At 46.7% G+C, this 17,309-nt stretch overlaps 1 protein-coding gene across 1 annotated transcript in view; it reads left to right on the top strand.

Moving 5' to 3' along the window:
- Positions 1–544: 544 nt before the first annotated feature.
- LOC127001813 (glycosyltransferase 1 domain-containing protein 1-like) overlaps positions 545–17,309 on the top strand; it is a gene marked incomplete at its 3' end in the record, with an annotated part of 76,739 nt that continues 59,974 nt past the window's right edge. The window contains 2 exon segments of the mRNA XM_050867018.1: positions 545–574; positions 2,020–2,230. Coding sequence (XP_050722975.1) covers positions 2,079–2,230 — 152 coding nt within the window.

Consider the following 17,309-nt stretch of genomic DNA (forward strand, 5'->3'; position numbering starts at 1 on the left):
TGAAATGAATGCTGGAGGAGAGGGAGAATGAGGGTCGGGGTAAAAGGGAAAGTGTATCGGGGGAATAACAGGTGGTGATTGGCTGGCGAGGTGGCGCGGCAGGTTACGTGCCCAGCGTTGCCACACCTACACCCTAGAAACAATCAGGGTGGCACTCCAAAATGCATATGAAACGAGTTTGCTTCCTGAAACATCAGTGAAACATCACTGATTTAGTGTTTTAAAACTTTACGAGGCGGCGGATGTTTTCCCTGAAAGCTCAAGTACCGAACAAGGTATCAATTTGAAACACCTAATCATAAATGCCCTGAACTAAACAATTAATTTTTCTACTCATTAATAAGTATCCCAAGAATAATCAGTCCATCTACTGTATCTCAATACCCAGTTCCTTTTGGATCCCAGAGATGTAGCAGCGGAAGGAAGCTGTACAAGACGCACGTACATTTAGAAAACCGACGGGAGGGAAAAAGCTGACCGAACACAACATGAGTGCTCCGTTCCGTGGTCGTGTTCCCAGGCCAGTGAGTGTTGTTTGTGAGTCGCTGCCGCGAGTGCCGGGAGGGTGGTGTTGGTGTGTAGGCTACTGTGTGGGCGAGTGTGTACATGTGTTAGTGTGTGTCGTGTCGTGCTGCGGGTATCAAGTGCGTGGCCGCGACTGAGTCAGTATATATTTATCAAGTGTGCGTGTTTGGCGTCTTGCCAGGCCATCCGTATACACAAATGTATTCCTATACCTACCTCCAGCTCAACATTGTGGCGAGAAGCTTGTATATTATAAAGTATACTCGAAAAGTAGTAATGTCATTTGTTATTTCTTTGAACTTACGAGTGTCACGAGATCCCATAAATTAGAAATACTAATAAAATCGTAAATACTGTCTCTTAGTGAATGAACACAACGTGGAAAGTTATTAATCTGATAAAAGAAAAATAATTTAAAGAAAGGTGTTGCAAAAAATAAAGTAGATGCAAAGTGTAAGCATATAGTGAGTACTGCACTGCTATGCGATAAGGCTGGTGTACACTTTACAAGTACCGAAGAACGCCTGAAAAAAAAAAAAAGTTGGCATTTGAGAATCGGTAAACGAGTCTACTCTTCACAATTTTATCATGTACCCTGCTGAGCACGTAGACTGACTGACTATAGTAATATGACACTTAAAAGGAATGTAGAAGAGTGTGGCAGGAGAGGTGATGGCTGTTTATGTACTTCGACACCATTTATTTTTCTTTAGCTGACACTATAAAAAGAGCGTTGAAAGGAGGTGGGGAGGAGACAAAGTGGCTGTGTTGGTGTAGTAGCGAAGGGTTTACGGTCTAGAGAACTTATGACATTTTAAAAGGGTTTCAATAAGGGATGTGAGGGAGAACGGTTCGAGGAGATGGGAGGTTGTGGCTGAGTCTGTCTCTATGCTGGCAGTGTGTTACGTGGAAAACCTCGCCAAAATTGTGATTAAATTTTTATTTTATTTTTATACACGAGTAGCGCTTTGTTTTGCGGCTGGTGACTTAACAATTGGACTGCTCACACACAAGAGAAAAGGAAGCCGTGGCAGTTAACTGTGATAATTAGATTTAACTTTTTTGTATGTATGTAAGCTTTCATTTTTAACTGATGACTAGGGAGGGAAGTATAAATCATACTAATTACTCGAAGAATTTAAACTTTTCATATATATTTTCAAGATCGATGTAGAATCTCATACCAAAATAAAAACCTGAATACGTTATAATAAAGCGAATAAACCCGGCACAGTGAAGAGTAACAGGAAGGGAGGACATAAATAAAGAAAGGCAAGAAAGAGGGAAGAGATGTTACATAAATGATGTCGGGCTTAGTGTCAGCACGAGGAAGCCTTACATTGTGACGACGGCACCTAGAGTTTTATTATCACCCACACTGCACCTTGTCCCTCCCACCTCCTTGCCCCTTCCAACTCCCCAACCACCACCGCTACCACCTTTCTCACCCATCACCTCTACCCATCACTACTCCAAATACCACAATAACAACAGAAGAAGCAGCAACAAAAGCCACATCAGGCAAAATAGAGGACGAGGTGTATGAAGACAGCATGGAGAAAGAAAGCTGCGCGAAAGCCGCCGAGAAGTACCGGGACGATGACGCACCCGATACAGCTGAGCAGGAGAAAGTCAAGGCCGTGCTGCTGGTGGGGAAGTGTGTATTAAGGGAGACTGGGAACGCGACAACGCTGGACCGTCTTGGGTGCGTGTGTTTGGCTATTTTCTCATAGCTTTCGACCATCAGTCACTACTTTCTACATGATCTACAGGAATGATGTTTTCTTTGCTTTCAGAACTTTCAGTTAAGTATGGGTTTTCATTGTGATAAAAACAACAATAATAATAAATAGCGAGGCCCGAGGATACACCACGGTAAACCTCGAAATCCTCCTCTTCTTTCTCTTAATCCTCTTCTAAATCTCTTAATCCTCTTCCTCCTTCTCGTAACCCTCTTGTAAACCTCTCAGAACTCTTCTAAACCTCGTAATCCTTCCCATTTCCTCTTAATCCTTCTTTAAACCTCTTAATCCTCTTCTTTTTTTTCTTAATCCTCTTCTAAACCTCTTAATCCTCTTCCTTTTCCTCTTAATCCTCTTCTAAATCTCTTAATCCTCTTTCCTCTCCTCGTAAATCTCTTGTAAACCTCTTAATGGTTATCTAAAACTCGTAATCCTCTTTCATTTCTTCTTAGTCCTCTTCTAAATCTCTTAATTCTCTTCCTCTTCCTCGTAAACTTTTTGTACACCTCTTAATCCTCTTCTAAAACTGGTAATCCTCTTCTAAACCTCTTAAACGTCTTTCTTTTCCTCTTGTTCCTCTTCTAAACCTCTTAAACCTCTTCTTCTTCTTAATCCTATTCTAAATCTCTTAATCATCTTCCTCCTCCTCGTAAACCTCTTGTAAACCTGTTAATCCTCTTCTAAAACTTGTAATCCTCTTCCATTTCCTCTTAATCCTCTTCTAAACATCTAGATCCTCTTCCTTTTTCTCTTTATCGTCTTATAAAACTCTTAATTCCCCCTTCTTCTAAACCTCTTAATCGCACTAACGGGGTCGAGGCAGTTGATGTGTTTGAGATAACGGGGTCGAGGCTGTTGGTATGTTCGCACTAACGGGGTCTAGGCTGTTGATGTGTTCGAGATAACGTGGTCGAGGCTGTTGATGTGTTTGAGATAACGGGGTCTAGGCTGTTGATGTGCTCGAGATAACGTGGTCGAGGCTGTTGATGTGTTTGAGATAACGGGGTCTAGGCTGTTGATGTGTTTGAGATAACGTGGTGGAGGCTGTTCATATGTTTGAGATAACGGGGTCGAGGCTGTTGATGTGTTCGAGATAACGTGGTCGAAGCTTTTGATGCGTTTGAGATAACGTGGTCGAGGCTGTTGATGTGTTTGAGATAACGGGGTCGAGGCTGTCGATATGTTTGAGATACCGGGGTCTAGGCTGTTGATGTGTTTGAGATAACGTGGTCGAGGCTGTTGATGTGTTTGGGATAACGGGGTCTAGGCTGTTGATGTGTTTGAGATAACGTGGTCAAAGCTGTTAATATGTTTGAGATAACGGGGTCGAGGCTGTTGATATGTTTGAGATAACGGGGTCTAGCCTGTTGATGTGTTTGAGATAACGTGGTCGAGGTTGTTAATATGTTTGAGATGACGGGGTCGAGGCTGTTGATGTGTTTAAGATGACGGGGTCGAGGCTGTTGATGTGTTTGAGATGACGGAATCGAGGCTGTTGATGTGTTTGAGATGCCGGGGTCGAGGCTGCTGATATGTTCGAGATAACGTGGTCGAGGCTGTTAATATGTTTGAGATGACAGGGTCGAGGCTGTTGATATGTTTGAGATGACAGGGTCGAGGCTGTTGATATGTTTGAGATAACGGGGTCGAGGTTGTTAATATGTTTGAGATGACGGGGTCGAGGCTGCTGATATGTTCGAGATAACGTGGTCGAGGCTGTTAATATGTTTGAGATGACATGGTCGAGGCGGTTGATATGTTTGAGATAACGGGGTTGAGGTTGTTAATATGTTTGAGATGACGGGGTCGAGGCTGTTGATATATGTTCGACATAACGGAGTCGAGGCTGTTGATATGTTCGAGATAACGTGGTCGAGGCTGTTAATATTTTTGAGATAACGGGGTCGAGGCTGTTAATATGTTTGAGATGACGGGGTCGAGGCTGTTGATATATGTTTGAGATAACGGGGTCGAGGCTGTTGATCTGTTCGAGATAATGTGGTCGAGGCTGTTGATATGTTTGGGATGACGGGGTCGAGGCTGTTGGTATGTTCGACATAACGTGGTCAAGGCTGTTAATATGTTTGAGATGACAGGGTCGAGGCTGTTGATATGTTCGAGATAACGGGGTCGAGGTTGTTAATATGTTTGAGATGACGGGGTCGAGGCTGTTGATATATGTTCGACATAACGGGGTCGAGGCTGTTAATATGTTTGAGATGACAGGGTCGAGGCTGTTGATATGTTTGAGATAACGGGGTCGAGGTTGTTAATATGTTTGAGATGACTGGGTAGAGGCTGTTGATATATATTCGACATAACGGGGTCGAGGCTGTTGATATGTTCAAGATAACGTGGTCGAGGCTGTTAATGTTTTTGAGATAACGGGGTCGAGGCTGTTGATATGTTTGAGATGACGGGGTCGAGGCTGTTAATATGTTTGAGATGACGGGGTCGAGGCTGTTGATATATGTTCGAGATAACGGGGTCGAGGCTGTTGATATGTTCGAGATAACGTGGTCGAGGCTGTTGATATGTTTGAGATGACGGGGTCGAGGCTGTTAATATGTTTGAGATGATGGGGTCGAGGCTGTTAATATGTTAGAGATGACGGGGTCGAGGCTGTTGATATATGTTCGACATAACGGGGTCGAGGCTGTTGATATGTTCGAGATAACGTGGTCAAGGCTGTTGATATGTTCGAGATAATGTGGTCGAGGCTGTTGATATGTTTGAGATGACGGGGTCGAGGCTGTTGATATGTTTGAGATAACGGGGTCGAGGTTGTTAATATGTTAGAGATGACGGGGTCGAGGCTGTTGATATATGTTCGACATAACGGGGTCGAGGCTGTTGATATGTTCGAGATAACGTGGTCAAGGCTGTTGATATGTTCGAGATAACGTGGTCGAGGCTGTTGATATGTTTGAGATGACGGGGTCGAGGCTGTTGATATGTTTGAGATGACGGGGTCGAGGCTGTTAATATGTTTGAGATGACGGGGTCGAGGATGTTAATATGTTTGAGATAACGGGGTCGAGGCTGTTAATATGTTTGAGATGACGTGGTCGGGGCTGTTAATATGTTTGAGATAACGGGGTCCAGGCTGTTGATATGTTCGAGATAACGTGGTCGAGGCTGTTGATATGTTTAAGAAAACGTGGTCGGGGCTGTTAATATGTTTGAGATAACGGGGTCGAGGCTGTTAATATGTTTGAGATGACGGGGTCGAGGCTGTTGATATGTTCGAGATAACGTGGTCGAGGCTGTTGATATGTTCAAGATAACGTGGTCGAGGCTGTTGATATGTTTGAGATGATGGGGTCGAGGCTGTTGATATGTTCGAGATAACGTGGTTGAGGCTGTTAATACGTTTGAGATGACGGGATCGAGGCTGTTGATATGTTTGAGATGACGGGGTCGAGGCTGTTGATATGTTCGAGATAACGTGGTCGCGGCTGTTAATATGTTTGAGATGACGGGGTCGAGGCTGTTGATATATGTTCGAGATAACGGGATCGAGACTGTTAATATGTTTGAGATGACGGGGTCGAGGCTATTGATATATGTTCGAGATAACGGGGTCGAGGCTGTTAATATGTCTGAGATGACGGGGTCGAGGCTGTTGATATATGTTCGAGATAACGGGGTCGAGGCTGTTAATATGTTTAAGATAACGGGGTCCAGGGTGTTGATGTGTTTGAGATAACGGGGTCGAGGCTGTTGATATGTTTGAGAGAATGGGGTCGAGGATGTTGATGTGTTTGAGATAACGGGGTCTAGGCTGTTGATGTGTTTGAGATAACGTGGTCAAAGCTGTTGATATGTTTGAGATAACGGGGTCGAGGCTGTTGATATGTTCGAGATAACGTGGTCGAGGCTGTTGATGTGTTTGAGATGACGGGGTCGAGGCTGCTGATATGTTCGAGATAACGTGGTCGAGGCTGTTAATATGTTTGAGATGACAGGGTCGAGGCTGTTGATATGTTTGAGATAATGGGGTCGAGGTTGTTAATATGTTTGAGATGACGGGGTCGAGGCTGTTGATATGTTCGACATAACGGGGTCGAGGCTGTTGATATGTTCGAGATAACGTGGTCGAGGCTGTTAATATTTTTGAGATAACGTAGTCGAGGATGTTGATATGTTTGAGATGACGGGGTCGAGGCTGTTGATATGTTCGACATAACGTGGTCAAGGCTGTTAATATGTTTGAGATGGCAGGGTCGAGGCTGTTGATATGTTCGAGATAACGGGGTCGAGGTTGTTAATATGTTTGAGATGACGGGGTCGAGGCTGTTGATATGTTCGAGATAACGTGGTCGAAGCTGTTGATATGTTCGAGATAACGTGGTCGAGGCTGTTGATATGTTTGAGATGATGGGGTCGAGGCTGTTGATATGTTCGAGATAACGTGGTCGAGGTTGTTAATACGTTTGAGATGACGGGATCGAGGCTGTTGATATGTTCGAGATAACGTGGTCGAGGTTGTTAATACGTTTGAGATGACAGGGTCGAGGCTGTTGATATGTTTGAGATAACGGGGTCGAGGTTGTTAATATGTTTGAGATGACGGGGTCGAGGCTGTTGATATATGTTCGAAATAACGGGATCGAGGCTGTTAATATGTTTGAGATGACGGGGTCGAGGCTATTGATATATGTTTGAGATAACGGGGTCGAGGCTGTTAATATGTTCGAGATAACGGGGTCGAGGCTATTGAATTGATCGAGATAACGGCGTAGAGGCTGTTGATATGTTCGAGATAACAGGATCGAGGCTGTTGATATGTTCGAGATAACGGGTCGATCCTATTGATGTGTTCGAAACCATGGGGTCGAGGCTGTTGATAAGCTCGAGATAACGGGGTCGAGGCTGTTGATATGTTCGAGATAAAGAGGTCGAGGCTGTTGATATGTTCGAGATAACGGGGTCGAGGCTGTTGATATGTTCGAGATAACGGGGTCAAGGGTGTTTATATGTTCGAGATAACGGGGTCGAGGCTGTTGATATGTTTGAGATGACGGGGTCGAAGCTGTTGATATGTTCGAGATAACGGGGTCGAGGCTGTTGATATGTTCGAGATAACGGGGTCAAGGGTGTTTATATGTTCGAGATAACGGGGTCGAGGCTGTTGATATGTTTGAGATGATAGGGTCGAGGCTGTTGATATGTTTGAGATAACGGGATCGAGGTTGTTAATATGTTAGAGATGACGGGGTCGAGGCTGTTGATATGTTCGAGATAACGTGGTCAAGGCTGTTGATATGTTCGAGATAACGTGGTCGAGGCTGTTGATATGTTTGAGATGACAGGGTCGAGGCTGTTGATATGTTTGAGATGACGGGGTCGAGGCTGTTAATATGTTTGAGATGACGGGGTCGAGGATGTTAATATGTTTGAGATAACGGGGTCGAGGCTGTTAATATGTTTGAGATGACGTGGTCGGGGCTGTTAATATGTTTGAGATAACGGGGTCGAGGCTGTTGATATGTTCGAGATAACGTGGTCGAGGCTGTTGATATGTTTAAGAAAACGTGGTCGGGGCTGTTAATATGTTTGAGATAACGGGGTCGAGGCTGTTAATATGTTTGAGATGACGGGGTCGAGGCTGTTGATATGTTCGAGATAACGTGGTCGAGGCTGTTGATATGTTCAAGATAACGTGGTCGAGGCTGTTGATATGTTTGAGATGACGGGATCGAGGCTGTTGATATGTTCGAGATAACGTGGTCGAGGCTGTTAATACGTTTGAGATGACGGGATCGAGGCTGTTGATATGTTTGAGATGACGGGGTCGAGGGTGTTGATATGTTCGAGATAACGTGGTCGCGGCTTTTAATATGTTTGAGATGACGGGGTCGAGGCTGTTGATATATGTTCGAGATAACGGGATCGAGGCTGTTAATATGTTTGAGATGACGGGGTCGAGGCTATCGATATATGTTCGAGATAACGGGGTCGAGGCTGTTAATATGTCTGAGATGACGGGGTCGAGGATGTTGATATATGTTCGAGATAACGGGGTCGAGGCTGTTAATATGTTTAAGATAACGGGGTCTAGGGTGTTGATGTGTTTGAGATAACGGGGTCGAGGCTGTTGATATGTTTGAGATAACGGGGTCGAGGATGTTGATGTGTTTGAGATAACGGAGTCTAGGCTGTTGATGTGTTTGAGATAACGTGGTCAAAGCTGTTGATATGTTTGAGATAACGGGGTCGAGGCTGTTGATATGTTCGAGATAACGTGGTCGAGGCTGTTGATGTGTTTGAGATGACGGGGTCGAGGCTGTTGATATGTTCGAGATAACGTGGTCGAGGCTGTTAATATGTTTGAGATGACAGGGTCGAGGCTGTTGATATGTTTGAGATAATGGGGTCGAGGTTGTTAATATGTTTGAGATGACGGGGTCGAGGCTGTTGATATGTTCGACATAACGGGGTCGAGGCTGTTGATATGTTCGAGATAACGTGGTCGAGGCTGTTAATATTTTTGAGATAACGTAGTCGAGGATGTTGATATGTTTGAGATGACGGGGTCGAGGCTGTTGATATGTTCGACATAACGTGGTCAAGGCTGTTAATATGTTTGAGATGACAGGGTCGAGGCTGTTGATATGTTCGAGATAACGGGGTCGAGGTTGTTAATATGTTTGAGATGACGGGGTCGAGGCTGTTGATATGTTCGAGATAACGTGGTCGAAGCTGTTGATATGTTCGAGATAACGTGGTCGAGGCTGTTGATATGTTTGAGATGATGGGGTCGAGGCTGTTGATATGTTCGAGATAACGTGGTCGAGGTTGTTAATACGTTTGAGATGACGGGATCGAGGCTGTTGATATGTTCGAGATAACGTGGTCGAGGTTGTTAATACGTTTGAGATGACGGGATCGAGGCTGTTGATATGTTCGAGATAACGTGGTCGTGGCTGTTAATATCTTTGAGATGACGGGGTCGAGGCTGTTGATATATGTTCGAAATAACGGGATCGAGGCTGTTAATATGTTTGAGATGACGGGGTCGAGGCTATTGATATATGTTCGAGATAACGGGGTCGAGGCTGTTAATATGTTCGAGATAACGGGGTCGAGGCTATTGATGTGTTCGAGATAACGGGGTCGAGGCTGTTGATATGTTCGAGATAACAGGATCGAGGCTGTTGATATGTTCGAGATAACGGGGTCGATGCTATTGATGTGTTCGAAATATGGTGTCGAGGCTGTTGATAAGCTCGAGATAACGGGGTCGAGGCTGTTGATATGTTCGAGATAAAGAGGTCGAGGCTGTTGATATGTTCGAGATAACGGGGTCGAGGCTGTTGATATGTTCGAGATAACGGGGTCAAGGGTGTTTATATGTTCGAGATAACGGGGTCGAGGCTGTTGATATGTTTGAGATGACGGGGTCGAAGCTGTTGATATGTTCGAGATAACGGGGTCGAGGCTGTTGATATGTTCGAGATAACGGGGTCAAGGGTGTTTATATGTTCGAGATAACGGGGTCGAGGCTGTTGATATGTTTGAGATGACGGGGTCGAGGCTGTTGATATGTTTGAGATAACGGGGTCGAGGTTGTTAATATGTTAGAGATGACGGGGTCGAGGCTGTTGATATATGTTCGACATAACGGGGTCGAGGCTGTTGATATGTTCGAGATAACGTGGTCAAGGCTGTTGATATGTTCGAGATAACGTGGTCGAGGCTGTTGATATGTTTGAGATGACGGGGTCGAGGCTGTTGATATGTTTGAGATGACGGGGTCGAGGCTGTTAATATGTTTGAGATGACGGGATCGAGGATGTTAATATGTTTGAGATAACGGGGTCGAGGCTGTTAATATGTTTGAGATGACGTGGTCGGGGCTGTTAATATGTTTGAGATAACGGGGTCGAGGCTGTTGATATGTTCGAGATAACGTGGTCGAGGCTGTTGATATGTTTAAGAAAACGTGGTCGGGGCTGTTAATATGTTTGAGATAACGGGGTCGAGGCTGTTAATATGTTTGAGATGACGGGGTCGAGGCTGTTGATATGTTCGAGATAACGTGGTCGAGGCTGTTGATATGTTCAAGATAACGTGGTCGAGGCTGTTGATATGTTTGAGATGACGGGGTCGAGGCTGTTGATATGTTCGAGATAACGTGGTCGAGGCTGTTAATACGTTTGAGATGACGGGATCGAGGCTGTTAATATGTTTGAGATGACGGGGTCGAGGCTGTTGATATGTTCGAGATAACGTGGTCGCGGCTGTTAATATGTTTGAGATGACGGGGTCGAGGCTGTTGATATATGTTCGAGATAACGGGATCGAGGCTGTTAATATGTTTGAGATGACGGGGTCGAGGCTATTGATATATGTTCGAGATAACGGGGTCGAGGCTGTTAATATGTCTGAGATGACGAGGTCGAGGCTGTTGATATATGTTCGAGATAACGGGGTCGAGGCTGTTAATATGTTTAAGATAACGGGGTCTAGGGTGTTGATGTGTTTGAGATAACGGGGTCGAGGCTGTTGATATGTTTGAGATAACGGGGTCGAGGCTGTTGATGTGTTTGAGATAACGGGGTCTAGGCTGTTGATGTGTTTGAGATAACGTGGTCAAAGCTGTTGATATGTTTGAGATAACGGGGTCGAGGCTGTTGATATGTTCGAGATAACGTGGTCGAGGCTGTTGATGTGTTTGAGATGACGGGGTCGAGGCTGCTGATATGTTCGAGATAACGTGGTCGAGGCTGTTAATTACTTTTGATATGACAGGGTCGAGGCTGTTGATATGTTTGAGATAATGGGGTCGTGGTTGTTAATATGTTTGAGATGACGGGGTCGAGGCTGTTGATATGTTCGACATAACGTGGTCAAGGCTGTTAATATGTTTGAGATGACAGGGTCGAGGCTGTTGATATGTTCGAGATAACGGGGTCGAGGTTGTTAATATGTTTGAGATGACGGGGTCGAGGCTGTTGATATGTTCGAGATGACAGGGTCGAGGCTGTTGATATGTTTGAGATAACGTGGTCGAGGATGTTAATATGTTTGAGATGACAGGGTCGAGGCTGTTGATATGTTCGAGATAACGGGGTCGAGGTTGTTAATATGTTTGAGATGACGGGGTCGAGGCTGTTGATATGTTCGAGATAACGTGGTCGAGGCTGTTAATATGTTTGAGATGACAGGGTCGAGGCTGTTGATATGTTTGAGATAACGGGGTCGAGGTTGTTAATATGTTTGAGATGACGGGGTCGAGGCTGTTGATATATGTTCGACATAACGGGGTCGAGGCTGTTGATATGTTCGAGATAACGTGGTCGATGCAGTTAATATGTTTGAGATGACGTGGTCGAGGCTGTTGATATGTTCGAGATAATGTGGTCGAGGCTGTTGATATGTTCGAGATAACGTGGTCGAGGCTGTTCATATGTTTGAGATGACGGGGTCGAGGCTGTTCATATGTTTGAGATGACGGGGTCGAGGCTGTTGATATGTTCGAGATAACGTGGTCGAAGCTGTTGATATGTTCGAGATAACGCGGTCGAGGCTGTTGATATGTTTGAGATGATGGGGTCGAGGCTGTTGATATGTTCGAGATAACGTGGTCGAGGTTGTTAATACGTTTGAGATGACGGGATCGAGGCTGTTGATATGTTCGAGATAACGTGGTCGAGGTTGTTAATACGTTTGAGATGACGGGATCGAGGCTGTTGATATGTTCGAGATAACGTGGTCGTGGCTGTTAATATCTTTGAGATGACGGGGTCGAGGCTGTTGATATATGTTCGAAATAACGGGATCGAGGCTGTTAATATGTTTGAGATGACGGGGTCGAGGCTATTGATATATGTTCGAGATAACGGGGTCGAGGCTGTTAACATGTTCGAGATAACGGGGTCGAGGCTATTGATGTGTTCGAGATAACGGGGTCGAGGCTGTTGATATGTTCGAGATAACGGGATCGAGGCTGTTGATATGTTCGAGATAACGGGGTCGATGCTATTGATGTGTTCGAAATAATGGTGTCGAGGCTGTTGATAAGCTCGAGATAACGGGGTCGAGGCTGTTGATATGTTCGAGATAAAGAGGTCGAGGCTGTTGATATGTTCGAGATAACGGGGTCAAGGGTGTTTATATGTTCGAGATAACGGGGTCGAGGCTGTTGATATGGTCGATATAACGGGGTCGAGGCTGTTGCCAAGGACACCAAGGCGTGACACACGGAGGAAGGAAGGGAGGAAGGAAGGAAGGTTCAAACATATCAATATGTAGACTAGCGGGACCCGTGATACACAACGGTAAACCTCGTAATCCTCCGCCTCTTCCTCCTAATCCACTTCAAAATCTCTTAATCCTCTTCCTCCTCTTCTGAAACTCGTAATCCTCTTCCATTTCATTTTAATCCTGTTCTAAACCTCTGAGTCCTCTTCGTTTTCCTCTTAATCCTACTCCTTTTCCTCTTAATCCTCTTTTAAATCTCATAATCCTCTTCCGCCTCCTAGTAAACCTCTTAATCCTCTTCTGAAACTCGTAATCCTCTTCCATTTTCTCTTAATCCTCTACTAAACCTCTTAATCCTCTTATTTTTCCCTTTAATCCTCTTCTAAACTTTTTAATCCTCTTCCTTTTCTTCTTAATTCTCTTCTAGATCTCTTAATCCTCTTCCTCTTCCTCGTTAATCTGTAAGATATGGTACCAAGGCTGGAGAAACAAACAAAGGTACACTCGAGGTAAAAATATCCTTCGGACATGTAATATCGTCACCCCCAAACGCTGGCTCTAAATTTGCGCTTCCGAGTGCGGCTGTGTGTGACGTCAGAGCGTTTCTCCCTGTTTTTTTTTTTTTTTTATAAGTCTTGGCCTATTGCGCCGGTAGGCTTCTTCCCAATTAGATCCTGGATTCCTGATGGTCTGTCCAAGGCTTCTTCCCGGTGGGGCCTGATGGTCGGCCCAGCCCGTTCTGGCGCAGGCGAGTGTTTATAGTGGCACCATCTTGCATTGACATTGGCCCTCCCGGAGCTCATCTATAATCCTAAACTCTAGAGTCCGGGCTGATAGGTGGTCTTCTGGACAGCATGTGGGTAGTTTTAAGCCACTCAGCGGCGGCTGAAAAATCCCAGCTTGGTTGCACCGGTCGGGGATTGAACTCGCGTCCTCCTGAACGCGGGGCCGTCTTGCTATCCGTTCAGCCACCGACTCCCCGGGTGGTAGCCCTGTGTACACATGCTCTGTGTGAAGGAGTGAGTTACCAATGGCTCATTACTGATAAGCCTTGTCGCTTGATCTCGATGAAATCAATATGTCTTATGTAACCGTAATAAAAGCATTGGTTGAGGCGATAATCCCTCGTCACAAGGGTGTTTTTTTGTCTGTAGATTTACGTCATTCTGATGCTAATTTAGTACCACCGAGTGAATAAAACAATTTATAACCCACTCCGCTTCAGAATTATCAGTCATTTTAAATGCCGTGGGTGACGTCACAGTCCTATTCAAGTGAGGAAATGATAATTTCAGGTGGTAGTTTAAGAGTATAATTGGCAGTAAATGTATATGAAATAAAATGTCTACCAAAATTGACAGTAAACCACATACTGCGTGAGCTTGGTTAAGTGTATGGGGGTGTGGCCTCTTGTCGTGGCAATTTGGGTAAGCGTCACGTCATGCTTGCGTAGTGCGTAGGCTTAATACGCATTACCTCGTTCTTACGTTATGGCGTCCCTATGCTGACCGTGCAAGCTTTACGTGCATCGGCCCCTGATACGTATCCAGTTGATCGCGGCAACAAACCCCGCGTATGGCCACGTATGGGCCAAAAAATCACATACGTGAGCATACGTGGGCTTGATACGTGAATGTGTGACCGAGGCTTTATACTGTGACCTGATTCGACCTGTCTGAGGATTAGTGACCTTTAGCAGCCGCCCCACCCTTCCCCGCTCTCTCGGTGACCTTAACCGCCGCCCCACCCTTTCCCGCTCCCTCGGTGACGATACCATGTGGTGTTCAAACCCGAACACACCAAACGACAAACTCTCGTCAAAAGAACAATGTCCGTCAGTGAGCGGGAACATACGCTCATCGCCGCCCCGTCAGTTGACTGGGATACGCTCTCCGGCAGTGGTGTGGTGTCTGTGGTAAAACGATCATCGACAAACCCAATGTCAACTGTGTGAGTGCAGGCTGCCCCAACATCTGCCACTGCCATTGCCTCGGAGCCTTCATCACATTCAACTGTAATGAAGTCAGTTCCCTGGGAAAAGCCCAGGACATGTCCCACCTGCCAGACACAAGTCAGTATCACTACGGTGATGACGAATCCAGCGACGAGGACGAGGACGAGCTACTACCGCTGGAGCCACGGGAACTTATCAAAATAAAGAGCGTCAAGGCAGAGCTGAAAAAGACGAGGGCTCCCCTGAGGTCGTACGATCCCTCCCCCCACTACCTAGCTGAGAAACGTGACACTGTCATCTCCAATCTCAATTTCATTGACAAAATCACAGCAACCAAGGCCAGCGTGGAGGAGCTAGACACGAGGCCCATCGCCTGTACCGGCGTACCGCCCGTGCTGAAAGAATAAACATAGAGTGGCAACAGTGCTTCCACTCCAAACAGGCCTTTCGCACATGGTGGAGCTCTAAAAAGCCCAACCCTCTAGCGACTGCTGCACCCGTCCAGACGATCCAGCTCACCCTGACAACACTTAGTGAGCCGCACCCAACTGAGACCGCTGAGAGCAGCACCCAGCCCACCAAGGGCACACAAGACGCAGCCCCACCTTCCTCTGCGAACTCCATTCTCCCCACTACCGCATCGGTTTCTCAAGACGCCGCCACACCTGCCTGTGCAAATACCGTTATCCTTACCGACCCTACAAGCACCTCCCCCCTCTACTCACCACCTTCTGAACCACACCACACATCCAACTTAAGCTCTCCCCACCACTAACAATACCACCACCACCACTAGTTTCACCATCCCCACCACCACGACCATTGCCCCATCACTCAACACTACTACACCTACTACAACCACTACAAATATAACACCCCTCACGACATCTTTCCCAACCTCATCCACCACTGCTGAATTAAACCAACAGGCAAACCAGAGCTCACCATCGCCGACGCGGCCGTGCCTCACGACTTGCGCAGGGAGAGGCAGTCATTCTCACACCCACGCCCACACCAAGCCCAACATCCAGCTCAAGTCCCCAACCCGCTCCGCCTGACACGGCAGGAGCTGCAACAAGGACAGACAGCAGGAGCTACAGTGGCTTCTGCAGGAAGCGAGGCCACTCTGAGGAGAGCTGCTATAAAAATGCTATAAGAGCTTGAAGTGTGAATACTGCAGACGCCTTGCACACTCCTCCCAAGAGTGTCGCTCCCGCCTCAGTCAAGAGAGACAGGAGAATTTCTTTAATGAAAAATTGTGGAGGAGCAGGTACACATACAGGACCTCCTGTTCAGCTCCCTGAGCCGGATCCTCGGGCCTGTGGCTAACCACTCTCCTCTCCCCGCTCTTTCTCTTGTCTGTTCAGCCCCACTGGCCCACAGTGCCCTCAGGCCTACTACCGGTGGAATAATGGAGGGCAACAACACATACGATAAACTAACTATTGTGTCAGCAAACGTCAGGGGGCTCCAAACAAACATATAGGAGACCTCACCCACCGCCACGTGCTCCCACGTAACCCTGACATTATCACCATGGTCAAAACATTCCTAAATGCAACAGTTCCTGAAAATTTCGGCCAAATACGAGGGTACACCAGATGGTACCGGCGAGACAGGAACCGCGGAACCGTTCGTGGTGTTGCTGAATGTTTCCGCAGGATGCTCCAGTTCAAAACTGTTGACGTCATCATGCCGGATCACCTGGAGCTGATATTCTTCAAGTTGTGGACGCGTGGAAGCGATGTCATCCTGTTTTGTGTGTGCTACCGACCTCAGTGGCAAGGTAAGGAGCCGCTCTTCTTCCTACATATCAACCTAATCGCGCTCATGCAACAAAACTCTTGTAAACGAGTAATTTTTCTTGGCGACATGAACCAACATCTTGTCGCCAGGACGTTCGATGAACTGCTGTCTGAATACGTGCTTACCAACCACGTAAGGTTCCCTCCCCCCTCCCCCACATCAGGGTCCTCCCTTAACCCCATCCTAACCGATCTTCCCGCGAGTGTCGTCACCTGCCTTCCAACGGGCTAAGTTGGCTCCTCGGATCACTTCGCCGTCCTCACGACTGTCAAATTAGCAGTCGACTAGGACGTGGGGGTCAGCCGCTCCAGCTGGCTCTGGCGACGGGCAGACTGGGACAGGCTCAGGGTAGAGCTAGCCACCATCGACTGGACAGGCCTGCCCAGGGGGAGCATCGACGAACAAGTCCAAACGTTCAACGACCTCCTGCTGTCCTGCCAGAATAGATTTGTTCGCTGCAAGTCTTACAAATCCAAGCCAAGAGATTAGCCTTGGTTTGGCTCTCACTGCAGAAATGCAACTGAGGAGGAGTAGAGGGCCTGGCAACGTACTAATCGCACCCCTCACAACACACATAACAGGCACACAAGACAGTTTGTAAAAGAATGAAAAGGGTGCAGAAGGAAGCAATTCGTCAATGGAAGAGCTCCCTAAAAGACTAGCTGTCCGGCCAGAATGTAGGCAGTAAAGAGTGGTGGAGCAGTGTTAAGCAGCAGCAAAACTTTGTCTCCGACGACGCCATCCCGCCACTCACCGCATCGGCCAGGGGACTCACGATGAAGGAGAGACAAGGCTTAGCAGTTGGCTGCCCACTTCTCCAGCAAATTGCAGGTGCCTGAGCCACATCGCACGTACTCCACCAAGGATCCCAGCCAGGACGAGGGCGACCCTTGAATGCCTCCCAATGCAGCATGCAGAGGTGGAGAAGCAACTCCTCCGGGTGGACACTAAGAAGGCCCTCGGCCTTGACAACATCAGCTTCCACCTGTTGGGGTGTGCAGCAGAGCTATCGGCACCACTTACTCTGCTGCTTAGGAGGTGCCTCTCCTCGAGGACGTGGCCCTCACAGTGGA

Source organism: Eriocheir sinensis, chromosome 21 (assembly GCF_024679095.1).
Source record: "Eriocheir sinensis breed Jianghai 21 chromosome 21, ASM2467909v1, whole genome shotgun sequence".
Taxonomy (NCBI): Eukaryota; Metazoa; Arthropoda; class Malacostraca; order Decapoda; family Varunidae; genus Eriocheir; species Eriocheir sinensis.